The sequence below is a fragment of the Hemiscyllium ocellatum genome, chromosome 18, assembly GCF_020745735.1.
Source record: "Hemiscyllium ocellatum isolate sHemOce1 chromosome 18, sHemOce1.pat.X.cur, whole genome shotgun sequence".
Lineage (NCBI taxonomy): Eukaryota > Metazoa > Chordata > Chondrichthyes > Orectolobiformes > Hemiscylliidae > Hemiscyllium > Hemiscyllium ocellatum.
The window spans coordinates 32,043,751-32,057,886 of NC_083418.1; the positions used below are offsets into that span (position 1 = coordinate 32,043,751).

At 41.4% G+C, this 14,136-nt stretch overlaps 1 protein-coding gene across 1 annotated transcript; it reads left to right on the forward strand.

The window, feature by feature from the left end:
- The first annotated feature begins 628 nt into the window (after positions 1–628).
- LOC132824403 (ferritin heavy chain) lies at positions 629–11,414 on the forward strand. The gene is made up of 4 exons (XM_060838831.1): positions 629–950; positions 3,968–4,114; positions 7,784–7,909; positions 11,050–11,414. Exons 1-4 carry the CDS (start codon positions 849–851, stop codon positions 11,206–11,208), a joined length of 534 nt encoding a protein of 177 aa, XP_060694814.1. The 5' UTR covers positions 629–848; the 3' UTR covers positions 11,209–11,414.
- The last annotated feature ends 2,722 nt before the right edge of the window (positions 11,415–14,136 follow it).

Below are 14,136 nucleotides of genomic sequence, written 5' to 3' on the forward strand. Positions count from 1 at the left end.
GATAAAGAAGAAAGGTGAATCCTAATAATGCCCGTGTTGTTAGACAAAGGCTGTTCATGAACATGTTTTCCCTTTGAAACATATGTATGTGAACTGCTGTGGTAAATTGTTGGGGTTTGGCAGAAATGTTAGAGGGGGAGGGGGGTTCCCTGCGGAATATCCGATATCACAGTCCGTCTGTCCAAAGTTACAGCTGAATGTGAGTCGTTTTGCCCTTCTAGTTTGTCATGGTACAGTTTCTCTTCACTGATGAGATGGTAATATAAAACCAACTACGTGCCTTTCATTTTTTTTTGCAAGGAGATTTTAAGAAATCTCCCCGAATACACTTCGCTATTTTACCACGACCCACATAACTGGGCACGCCGCCGCACGCCACCACCCTGCGATACGCCCAAAGCACGCGCAGGAGCCCAGATTCACGGTGTCGCGCACCTTTCAGGGCGGGGCTGAGGGTGCCGCGCGCTGCCACATGCCGGGGCTGAGCAGGCCGCGCGCCTCAGTGGGGGGGGGCGTGGCTGATGGCGTCGCGCGCCGCAGGGGCTGAGGGGGGATTGCGCGTGGATGGGGTGGGCGGGGCTCAGCGTGTCTCGCGCGCCACCGGGAGCTGGGCGGTGCGCGCGAACGTTTCGGGTTGTCCCCTCGCGTGCGCGGTCGCCCCTTAGGTTCACGCATGCGTGCCTACTCCTGCCATAAGAAGCTGTTGAGAGTGGGAGCGGAATCAGAGTGAGGGAGAAAGGTGGTGTTCCTGCTTCAACAGTGATTGAACGGAACCTTCATTCCCAACTGCTGTCCGCGAGCTTCTCTGTTCATACCCGCCTTCGTTATCTCCTGAACCGTCCGATGCCATGAGTTCCCAGGTGCGACAGAATTATCATCCTGACTGTGAGGCCGCCATCAGCCGCCAGATCAACCTGGAGCTTTATGCCTCTTATGTTTATCTCTCCATGGTGAGTGAGTACCGTCCGCAGCCCGCAGCCCGAGAGTAGGCCGATCAACACTTGTCTTTCTCCCAGGAGAGTAAGCGGGTGTGTGGTGAAGGGCGAAAGGATGTGTGGGCTGAGTGTGCGAGGAGAGCACATTCAGTGTTGGGGGGTGGGGGGGATTAGTGAAGATGGCTCTCTCTCCATCTCCTTGGGCCTTGATGGCTAGTACCTGATCATGTTGTTTCCTCGGTCGTGCTGGCATAATGGGCGCGGTGTGAAGGAGCCGGTCTCTATTTATAACGCGCCTGATGCGAGCTGTGTTCGTGAATTCCATCGCGAATTCACTTTCGAAGTGGGTGTCTCGGCGGAGTGCAGCGACCGTTTTGTCCTGGAAGTCTGCTTGCTTCAAACATTTGAGGTGAAAGGCTGGCTAATCTGTGCGGTGGCTGCTCGCTCGCGAGCTCTCCGCCTTTGTTCGAGGCGTTTCTGAACAGCAAGGCAGCTTTAATATCTCTCTGGATGGATACCAGGCTGCCCACATGTTTGGGGGGGATGGGGGCAAGTACATTGTTGAGACAATAAGACTGGTCTCCTTTACAGAAGGCCTTTGTGCGCTGCTGTCTCGAATCTCTTTCTTTAGAAAGCGATTGTTGAGCCTAAAAGTCATGTCTGAACGAAGGCTATAGGTGAACCAAACGAGTTTTAAACACTGCTGTAATTTTATGCTCACACTTGTGAATAAGTAGCATATTCATAGAGATGTACAGCACGGAAACAGGCTCTTCAGTTCAACTCATCTATGTCGACCAGATATCCCAATCTAATCTAGTCCCACCTGCCAGCACCAGGCCCATATCCCTTCAAATCCTCCTTATTCATGTACCCATCCAGATGCCTTTTAAATATTGTGATTGTATCACCTCTGGCAGCTCATTCCATACATTTTGCAACCCTGTGTGTAAGTGTTGACCCTTGGGTTTCTTTTTTATATCTTTCCCTTCTCACCCTAAACCTATGCCCTCTAGTTCTGGACTTTCCTACCTCAGGGAAAAGACTGTGTCTCTATTTATCCAATCCATGCCCTTCATGATTTTATGAACTTCTATAAGGTCACCCCTCAGCCTCTGATACTCCAGGGAAATCAGTCACAGCCTATTCAACCTCTTTCCTATAAGCTCAAATCCTCCACCTCCAGCAACATCCTCGTAAATCTTTCCAGAACCCTTTCAAGTTTTGCAACATCCTTCAATAGGAAGGAGACCAGAACTGCATGTAATATTCCAACAGTGGCCGAACCAATGTCCTGTACAGCTCCAACATTACCCCTCAACTCCTGTACTCAGTATGCTTTCCAATAAAGGAAAGCATATCAAATGCTGCCTTCACTATCCTATCCATCTGTGACTAATTTCAAGGAGCTATGAACCTGCGATCCAAGGTCCCTTTGTTCAGCAACACTCCCTATAACCTTACCATGAAGTGTATTAGTCCTGCTAAGATTTGATTTTTCAAAATACAGCACCTTGAGTCTATCTAAATTAAACTCCATCTAATCAAGATCCTGTTGTAATGAGGTAACCTTGTTCACTGTCCATTACATTCCAGTTTTGTCATCTGCAAACTTACTAACTAATACCTTGTATGTTCACATCTAAATGATTTATATAAAAGGATGAAAAATGTGGACCCAGCATTGATCCTTGTCACAGGCCTCCAGTCTGAAAAGCAACTCTCCTCCAACCTGTCTTCTACCTTTTTTTTTGGAGCCAATTCTGTTTCCAAATGGCTATTCTGTGTATTCCATGAGATCTGACCTTGTTAACAAGTGTCCACGGGGAGCCTTGTTGAATGCCTTACTGAAGTCCCTGTAGATCACATCTACTGCTCTGCTCCCCTTAATCCTCTTTGTTACTACTACAAAAATCTGTTAAGTTTGAGACATTATTTCCCATGCACAAAGCCATGTTGACTATCCATAATCAGTCCTTGCCTTTACAAATGTACATGGCAAAAATTAAAAATCCTCGGTTACTGTGGTGGACTTTAGATACTATCTCTGGATCAGTAGTCCAGGTCTCTGAATTGTTAGTCCACAGTAACAGCCACTGGACCCCTGCTCTTGTAAATGTGGTAGCAAGGTCCTCCTAGCATAGGTGTCTCACTATTATGTTTCATTTAAATGCTGTTTGTTTTCCTTTTTAAACCTGGTCTGTACCTTTTGGTTCTTGCATCTGCAAGAAATCCACTCCCTCATGAGTTAAATCATGAACAAAAACAGAAATTTCTGTCCTTAAAAAAAATCTCAATAGGTCTGGCACCATCTTAAATGCTGTTTTAGCCTCTTGTGTTTTGACTCCATGTCAACAGTGTGGAGATGTTAAGCTAAGTTGGCAGGTTCAAAATTCCAGTCAATCCAAAGAGCCTGTAGGTTTTACACTCACTTGAAGAATATTCTGGCATTTTCATGTGGGTTGGAGTTGAGTACCTATCTTGTCAAGCACTATACAAGGGTGAGGTGAAGAAATAAGTAGCTGAAACTTTCTCAAACTTTAGCTTCTGAAAATTGAGTCTCTCGCACTGTTCATCGTACACTCGGCTAAATTCCTGTTCTCTGCTCTGGTAGCCTCTGCATCTTTTGTCTTTTTCCTTTGGTAGGAAAGGCTGCTGATTTGCCAACACCATCACAAGTGCTGTATTAAAAATGCTTGACATTACCAATGTATGTCCCTGATTATTCATTCAACTGTGGGTAGTTTTTTAAAAAAAGTTATCTTTGTGCAATGCTTTAGGATTATGGGATCTGTTTTTAAACTCTGCTTAAAACCATTGATCTATATGAATAGATACTGTGAATTGGAACCTACTGGTTATTAACTTTTGGTTGTACATGCAACTTATTTCAATTGTTGTCTCCTTAATCAAAGTCTAAATTTGGAATCTAGAACCAGAGGCTATATACAATAAATGTCACTTTTTTTTTATATATAAGCTTGTACTTCACTTTTGATGTTCCCAACATAGACTTGATTCTTGTTTTTCAGTCCTTTTACTTTGATCGGGATGACATTGCATTGAAGAATTTTGCCAAATTCTTCCTGGAGCAATCTCATGAAGAGCGTGAACATGCTGAGAAACTCATGAAACTGCAAAATCAGCGAGGAGGGCGCATCTTACTTCAGGATATCAAGGTTAAGAAGCTTACTAATTTTTGTATAGACTAATTCAACTGAAGTTTGTTTTAACTCTAGAATGTTGTGTAGGGGCTTGATTCTTACAATAACTGAGCTGTGCTAAGCAAAGTCTGGAGTAGTGGTAATGGTCATGGATGTTGTGTTTTGACTTGTTTAATGGTCTTTTTTTAGCCACAACTTTTAGACCTTTTTCTGATTTTAGAGTTGAAAAATGTGGTGCTGGAAAAATTATAGTAGGCCAGGCAGCATCTGAGGAGTAGGAGAATCGATGTTTCGGACATAAGCCCTCCTTCAGGGCTCCTGAAGAAGGGCTTATGACCAAAACATTGTTTCTCGGATGCTGCCTGGCCTACTATATTTTTCCAGCACCACATTTTTCAACTCTGGTCTACAGCATCTGCAGTCCTCCGTTTCCCCTATTTTCTGATTACGTAGTATAATTCACTGCTAAGTCAGGCAACTGCAGGCTTAACATTAATTACAGATTTTAGATCTCATTTCCTTGGATTGGAGCAATCTGGGAGCCTGCACATCCATTCCACTTTGGGAGGGGGACAGGTAGTGAGCTGACATTCTAACAGATCTTTCAGAAGTTTGGGGAAGGATGCATGGGTTTTCTGTGGCACTGCTCTTTGACTTACAATGGTCCTAGTATTTAAATATCTTTGCATTCAAGAGTTAACTCTCTCCCTCCTGGAGGGTTAAGCCAAGTGTAACAAATGCAACTTAACTGCTCATTTGCATTTAAAGTTGTCAGCTTGGCAGTCTTCCTGATAGGTCAATTGCAAGCCTCAGCTCCTTATACTAAAATGTCGAACTAAATGGGTGTTTGATGCACGTAGTGCCTTTCTTTTCCTCCCAACTTGGCAAATTAGGTGTTGTTTCTGTTTAGTGTACTTTGTCTGCACTTTTTTAATGGGATGTGAGCATCTGTAGTATCTTGTTGCTAACTAATCATGAAGGTGACTGAGCTGTTGTTTAGCCCATGGGGGTCAGTACACCCAAAATCCTGTCAAAAAGGATTGCAGGATCTTCCATTGAAGGAATGGCAATGCAGCTGCTTCAAGATTGCTGACTTGAAGGGAACTTTCGGCTAGAGGTGTTCCTTTTCGTACCAGCTAGCCTGTCATTTTAGGTGGTAGAGGTTTAGAATGTGTTTTAGGAAGTTGGAGCTGCTGTCATACATATTAAAGGAATCCTCCAGAAACGCAGTCTCCCAGGGCTTCTGATTCTAATTATTTTTTGACTCCTGAACAAAATTTTGGTGTTGCTATGATTGCACTTATGAGATACTCAATGGCTGAGTTGTCAAACCCTTTACCAATTGGGAAAAGTGCAGAAAATTGGTAAGTGTTGAACCACTTTATGGTGAGCTACAATCAGACAAATGCCTTGATCCTTCAAAGCTTGTGGTTCCAAATAGCTGGTTATCTTTAGGTTCTCAAGTCATTGGTACCTCCAGGGTAACAGTGCTTTTGTATTAGTATACCACTTGGTTTTGATTTTTAAAATATTGTTTCCATAACAGAAACCAGTTCATCAACCCTCCCAGTCTTTCCTCACTACCAACCCCTGAATTTGCATCAGTGTAGAAGATCAGATTTTCTGTTAACCAGCTAACACTGGGAGTAGTTGGGCCTCCTGGCTCAAATAGGGATATTACTACACCGCAAGATCTTCCTCCTTAGTCAGTTATTTTGTCTTGATTTAAGGCAGGTGTTTAATTGTCAAGGTGCTGAACAACTAATCTTTCTCTGCATTTGCATTGTAAAGCAGCAACTTAAACATTATTAATTCTTCTAGAATCCAATCACTTATGAAAGATTTCATGGAGTGTCCAGGAGAGATTCAAGTCTTACCTGCTCCAGAGGTGCTAACAATATCACTGAGCAGATTGTTTAGAACACCTGTATGTAGGAATGTTTGGGATTATTGTTGCATTGTTAGCATTCATGAGTGTATTAGTCACCAGGGAGATCATGTGGGTTAGGTAATGGCTTACACTTTGCCGGCTTGAGCTATGGCTGACCATGCTGTCTATTGTTTCACATCAATCGAGTTGACCTGACTGACAGCAAATGGACAGGACTATGATTTTGATACTACATAGAGAAATATTCACTTATGGCTCATTTCGTCATCAGCTTTTATCTCTGCCTTAATTCGTGAGCTTGTCAGAACACTGACATCTGGGAGTTGTACTTTTTAGCACAAGGTAATGTTTTAAGCTGATGCTATCATATAGTACAAAGTTATTTTGCCATTGATCTGGTGAATGTATGGTTTTCATTTACTTGGCCTCTTTTTAGCCTAGTTTCAAGTGGACTTAAGTAGAATTCATTGAGTCACTTCTGTTACTCCACTTAATGAAAGAATTGTTTGAGTTTTGATGCATGATTCAGATTCCTTAACATTTCAGTTTAGCATGGTCTCACAGCATAGAAACAGACCCTTCAGTCCAACCAGTTCATGCTAACCATGATCTCCAATTAAACTAGTCCCACCTGTCTGTTTGACCCATATTCTACCTAGTCATGAACTTATCCAAATGTATTAAATGTTTTACTATACCTTCCACTGTTTTTCTCTGGCAGTTCATTCTATACAACTATTTTAATAAATTGCCTTTCATGTCCTTTTTAAAATTTCTTTTTAGAAAAAGGCACCTAATCTTGATATCCCCCCACCCTAGGGGGAGGAGATGTTTGGGTGGGTGGGGGGAAACCCTTGTCAACATGCTAGGCCTTAGTCAGCTCCAACAGGAGATTCATCCACCACTATGAATACAATAGGGGTTACCACTGGTGAGAAACTGAAATGGACTAGCAATGTAAATAGTGCAGCCTGAAGAGCAAGTCAGAGGTTGGAAATATTGCAGTGAATAACTCACTTCCTTAAACTGTGTCCACCATCTACAAGGGGATAGCACTCAGGATAATACAATACTTTAGACTTGTCTGAATGCATCAGGCCTCCAATAATGAAGCTTGCCATCATGCAGAGCAAAGTAGTTCACTTGAGTGGCACCACATCTATTCTCAATGCTACTGACATTGTGGCAGCAGAATACTGTCTCCAAGAAAAACTACAAAAATGCACCAAAGTTCCTTTAAGACAGCTTCTTCCAAACCATGACCACTTCCTTGAAGGATATGGCCAGCAGTTACATGGAAACACCACCTTCAAGATCCACTCCAAGCCACCCACATTCTAACTTGAAAATATCTTTTAAGTACACATGCTAGAACCCCTATCACTGAACACACACACCAACAATCCCTTCAACACCATGAGTATGACTACATCAAATGCATTGCCGTTATCACCACCTGAAAGGCTACTAGGAATGTGCGATAATGCTTTGACACCATTGAACCATTTTTTTTAAAATGGAAATGTTAGGTTATTCTACCACTGCACAAATTGTTTCCAAAATAGAAACCCATAGTGTGTGAAAATTACAACTAATAATGCTGCCAGCACAGCACATTGTCAGACCTAAGTATTCACCCTGTGTACTTTGATCTCCAGATTCCACAGTTTGCCACAGGCTGCTGTGATAGCAACACCTTTCCATCTGGGCTGAGACATAGACAACTGATGCTGCCCTTTTGCTTTTCACTTGCATTTTACTTTCCTAGTGAAATAACTGACTTTCTTTCTTAGAAACCAGATCGTGATGAATGGGGAAGTGGTTTGGATGCAATGATGTGCTCTCTGGAGCTGGAGAAGAGTGTAAACCAGTCACTCTTGGAATTGCATAAACTGGCTACTGACAGGAATGATCCACATGTATGTATTTCTCAATTACCATATCTAGCAGTGGGTTGCTTATCTTATTCATAGCTCATGCACATCTAGGCAGAATCTTAACTAGAAAGTAGGGTGTGGTGACTGCTGGCAAAGAGTTGGAAGAATGGTGAAGGAGTTCTTAGAATTAATGCTCTAATTTCAGTTGAAGTTCCTGTTTGTGGATGGGAAAGTCAGTTTTCAGAGCTATATTTTTGTACTCTTTAAACTTGATGTTTTAGCTACTAATCCATTGTTAATGGAATGTATATGTCAGTGATGTGTTTCGGGGGGGGAGGGGGGAGGAGAAGGTGGGGAGGCAGCGGTGGCAGTTGAAACTAGAAACTCTACACTGTAGGTGTTAGACCTTATCGGTTTGACCAATTACCCGATAGCCTGGTCACTCTTAATGAATGTCCTAAAACTTTAAACTCTTCAGATAGTAAATGCAATCTGATAATTTAGGATGACTCCTGTACCAGGATGAATAGGCGGTTGGTATGGACTGTCAACCTCTCCAGCCTAAAGTGTTGAACACCCTTCCAGTTATCTGTAATAAACTACAGATGGAGATTTGAAATTGCTTTGAAACTTGGCATCTGTGGGAAGAAAGCAATTAATGTTTCAAGTCTCTCAATCCTTCATGAGAACTTCTTTGATCTTCTGTCATTTTTCTATCTGAAGAAACAGCTTGCTAATCAGCTAACTTGAATTCTCAAACCTACTTTCCTGGGCTACCTAATTTCCTTTTCTGATTTTAAAAATGTCTATTCAATGAATCTTAGTAAAGAATTCCAAGTTCACTGCCCTTAAAGAAATTCCTCAATCATCATGCTCTCCATAAAGTCTTTAAGTCTAAATTTTGCTCTCGGGGCACTTGCTGTGGACTAGAGCAACCCCCCCCCTCAACCAATATCTTATAGTCTAGACTTTGCACTTCATATCTACCTTTGAAAAAAAGTTAATGTGACTGGTCAAACTATTGTCAAGCAAAACATACCTCCATTTGTTTAGTGTTTAAATAAGGAATTTACAATAACTTTTGGAAAATAAACATATGCAGTAACTTTTTTACTAATGCTTATAGTAACATTCCATAAGCATACCCTGTGGCAAACAGGCCAATTGAGACCGATTCTAATGTGCAGTTCTCCAATAAAGGGTGGGGGACGGGGAGAAGAGTTCAGAATAGCAGCTAGGAGAGGTTCACTGAAACTTCCAATTTGAGATTCCCAAAGCTTCTATTTTAAACCTAATCTCTCAAACTAGAAAGCCTGGTCTGAGCTGGCAACACCAGGCTGCTTCTATTATTCAACTTTTTCAAAAAAAACCCAAAGGCCTCCATGTTTACTTAGACAACTCACTTCTGCCTTACAACCCCTCAAACCAAGGCAAAACATCTTAGTGACACACTTCTCATTCTTCTTAACTGACTAAAAGTTCAGCCACTTGGAAAACCACTGGGATCAACTTCCTCTTCTCTTTTTAAAGAGGCAGAATAAGCTGCTAACTGAGGCCGTGTGCTGGAAATTGAACCTTACAAAAAGTTTGAGGACAAGAATAGTATTTAGAAATTTCTAAGGCCCCATTTTTATCTCTTGGACATGCCCAGTCCAACAAACCAAAGATCACATTTATCTAACTCTAGTGAATAGTTACGACTAAAAGTAAACTACGATCCATCAACTGGTCTAGTTAAAACTTGGATCCTCTTTAAATCTCTAGGGTACAGAACTGCATGCAGCTCAGATCTCAGTCCACAGGGTTTGCTGAAATAATCTTTCAGATTTTCCTAACTTTTCTATAGGAGGCACAAGTGACTTGTCTGTTTTCACACCTTTCAAAAGCTGTCACTTTTTGCCTAACTTAACTAAAACCAAAAGATAAACAGATGTTTGGGATCAGACATATTTTGTAATCAGATGTGATCCTAACTGTAGCATACAGTTGCTGGGTTTTGTCCTTTTTTAAAAACTTTTTTTTTTTTCTAACACTCTTTAGATTCTGGAAAAGCCCAAATGATTGGAGATTACTACCAGCACACCTTGATCTCTGTAGCTACTTAGCTTCCGTACTAGAATAAAAGTATTGGGTCCAGAAACTTGTTGGTTTTTTTAGCTCCATCAGTTTGTTTTCTAGGTGCAAATTTTTATTTAAGATGTGGGGAAATGTTGTTCATGTCTTATCTGAAAACTGATGTAAAGTATTTCTCTTTTGTGATTTCCATTATTTCCCTGCTTCATTCACTAAGGGGCTGATGTTGACTTTGGCTTCTCGCTTATTTTCAAAAGCTTTTGCTGTGTAATTTGTTATTTGCTAGCTTACCTCTTTATCCTTTTTGGCTTTTGAAACTTTCCCAATTGCTTATCACTAATCCTTGCCATACTGGTTTTAATCACTATTTCCTTCACCTTCAGTTTATCCACTTCCCTAATATCGATCTCCTTCATGGAATATTTTTGTCTACTTTGAATGAGATACTTAATCATACTTTTTATCACTTTCATTTGTTTTTGATTTGTAATGTCATCAGTCTCTCTCTTCTAAAGTTTAAAAACAATACATGCCTATATTTGTCCAGATTTGAATCTTCTGAAGGTAGAAGATACTTGAGTATCTTTGAACAGCTTGGTTTGATTTTCTTTGAAATCCAACCCAGAATTAATCATTTAATACACTTCTAGGCATTATAGAGCCATACCAGTGCATTCTCCACACAACATTTGTACTTCAGTTAATTGTCACAATTAAGGTGTTTGTGGCAGCTTGTTGGAAAGATTTGTTTCCAAACTGCAAGTTATTATACAAGTAATACCTTGGGCAATTTGTGCACTTAACTTTGTAGCAAATTAATTGCTTTCACTTCTAATTGGTTAGATGTCAGATTATTGCATCTCTGTCCCATTTGGCCCACAACTTTTTTGACTCTAGTCAATGAGAAATTGTATTGTGAAATTCTTTCTTTCTACTTGTCTCCTTTCACAAAACGGTGACTCTCATGCTGGAGTCAAATTCTAAATCATTGGCATTTCCAATGCTGCCCCCAACTGGCAAGTCTTGAGCCTTGATGCCAACTTGCCTGGATCATAATGGAAGTTTTGCCCACAAGGTTAATGCATTGTTTGTCTGACTTTTCTCCACAGCTCTGTGACTTCCTAGAGACCCACTATTTGGATGAACAGGTCAAATCTATCAAGCTCCTAGGAGATCATGTAACCAACCTGCGGAGACTGGGTGCTCCTGAAAATGGAATGGCTGAATATTTATTTGACAAGCACACCTTGGGTGAAGACAGCAGCTAAACACCTGCATTCTTCCTTGCTGCTTGAAGCACTCAGCTCAGTGCATGTTTTAAGTTATGTTTGTAGTCAAGTTTTCACACTACCCCAATTATGTAATTGTGCAACCTGAAAACTTGAATGGTTTCTAATAAGCTAATTGATTATTGAAGTCTACTTGTAGAAAACATTCTTTGGCTTATCTCCAAATAAAGCAATTTGAACAATTACTGTTTCTGGGTTTTTTTGCCTGTCATCCTCTTTGCAAAAGTGCTACTTGAAAGAAGGCTGTCCTGCTGTATAGAATGCAGACTTGTATGTGGAGTCACTGCTGAGTCTGATCTTTATCATGCTTCCATGTACTCAGCTGTTCGAACAGAAAATTTAGCAGGAGTAAGCCATTAGATCAGAATTGAGTCAACTGTTTCAGATGCTATACTTGATTCTGTCCCTCTCCTGCATTCTTCCCACATCCTCCTTCCCTCAGTGCCATAAATTAAGTAAATAAGGATTTTTGCTAACAACCTACTAACACTTAGCTGTTTATAAGCAGAAATTCTATTTAATTGGACTTGCTGGATTTCCCAGCTAGGTTCTGTGTGCAGTTCAGCTGCTGTTTCAGCAGGACAGCTTATTCTTTTCTGCATGGAGCTTGCTTTGGTCTGTCATATTATTCCGCTAATGATCCCAGAATTGCACTTCAGTGACCCTGTTGAGACCTTGCAATAGCTTTACCTTTCCCTGGTCAAGCTTGCATCTAGAATGTAGAACATTACAGGCCCTTCAGCCCTCTGTGCCAACCCATGAAACCAATCTGAAGTCCATCTAATCTACACTCTTCCATTCTTGTCCATATACCTATCCAATGACCATTTAATTGCCCTTAAAAGTTGGCAAGTCTACTACTTGCAGACAGGCAGTATTCCATGCCCCTACTACTGAGTAAAGAAACTACCTTTGAAATCTGTCCTATGTCTATTATCCCCTCCATTTAAAGCTATGTAGCATCATGCTAGTCACTTTTCCACTGAGGAAAAAGCTCTCTGTCCACCCTATTTTATTCAATCAAGTCACCTTTTAACCTTCTCTCTAACAAAAACAGCCTCCAGTCCCTCAGCCTTTCCTTGTAAGACCTTCCCTTCATACCAGCCAACATCCTAGTAAGTCTCTGAACTCTTTCCTATAATATGGTGACCAGTACTGTATGCAATACTCCAAGTCCACCACACCAGAGTCTTGTACAGCTGCAGCATGACCTTGTGGTTCTGAAACTCAATCCCTCCACCAATAAAAGGTATGCCACCTTTTTTAAAAACTTATCAACCTAGGTGGTAACTTTCAAGGATCTATGTATCTGGACACAGATCCCTCTGCTCACCTACACTACTAAGAATCTCATCATTTAACTTAGTACTCTGCATGCCTGTTGCTCCTTCCAAAGTGAATCCCCTAATGCTTATTTTCACATTAAGCTGCAGAAATGGCAAGTGTAGTTTATCTGTCATCTGCAAATTTACTAATCCATCCTATGCTCTCAACCAGGTAATTTATAAAAATGACAAATAGCAGTGGACCCAAAATGTCCTGGTGGTACACAACTAGTAACTGAACTCCAGGATGAATATTTCCCATCAACCACTACCCTCTCATCTTTCAGCTAGCTAGTTTCTGATCCAAACCACTAAATCGCCCTCAATCCCACACCGCTTGTGCAATAGCCTACTGTGGGACACCTTAATGAAATTGATGTATATCACATCAACCACTTTTACCCTCATCCACCTGATGGGTCATCACCTCAAAGAACTTGAAGGTTTGAGAGGCATGACCTACCCTTAACAAAAGTGTTGACTATTCCTAATCAACTTCATCCTTTTCTAGATCAATCCCATCTATTGTAACCCTTTCCAACTTTTTACCCACAACTGAAGTAGGACTCACTACCCTAAAATTACTAGGGTTGTCTCCACCTCCCTCCTTGGAGAAGGGAATAGTATTTGCTATCCTCCAGTCTTGCAATATGAGACTGATGACATAAAGATCAAAGCCAAAGGCTCAGCAGTCTCCCCCCTGGCTTCCCAGAGAATCCTAGGTTAAATCCCATCCAGCCCAGGGGATACTTCTAATTTTACACTTTCCAGAATTGCTAACACCTTGTGAACCTCAATCCCATCTAGCCCAGTAGCCAGTGTCTCCATGTTCTCCTTGACACTATTGTCTTTTTCTAGTATGAATACTGATAAAAAGTTTTGGATTAGTGCTTCCCCTATCTTCTCTGATTCCCTGCAAAACTTCCCACTACTATCTTTGGCCCTACGCTTATTCTAGTCATTTATTCCTGATATACCTATAGAAAGCCTTAGGGTTTTCCTTGATCCTATCTGCCAATGACTTCTCATGCCCCCTCCTGGCTCGTCTTAGCTCTCTCTTTAGGTCTTCCCTGGCTAATTTGTAACCCTCAAGTGCCCAAACTGAGCCATCACATCTCATCCTAACATAAACCACCTTCCTCTTGACAAGAGATTCAATGTCCTTAGTAAACTACGGCTCCCACACTCTACAACTTCCTCCCACCTGACAGGTACATACTTATCAAGGATCTGCAGTAGCTGTTCCTTGAATAAGCTTCACATTTCAATTGTGCCCATCCCCAATTGTGCAATTCCTTCCCTACCCTGTGCATCCTAAATCTTGCCTAATTGCCTTTTCCACAGCTATAACTCTTGCCCTACAGTATATACCTATCTCTTTCCACCAATAAAGTAAACATAACCAAATTGTGGTCACTATCACCAAAGTGCTCACCTACCTCCAAACCTAACAATTGGCTGGGCTTATTACTTTGTACCAAATCTAATGTGGCCTCCCCCATTCTTGGCCTGTCTACATACTGTGTCAGGAAACCCTCCTGCACACATTGGACAAAAACTGACCTTCTTGAACTTCAGTATT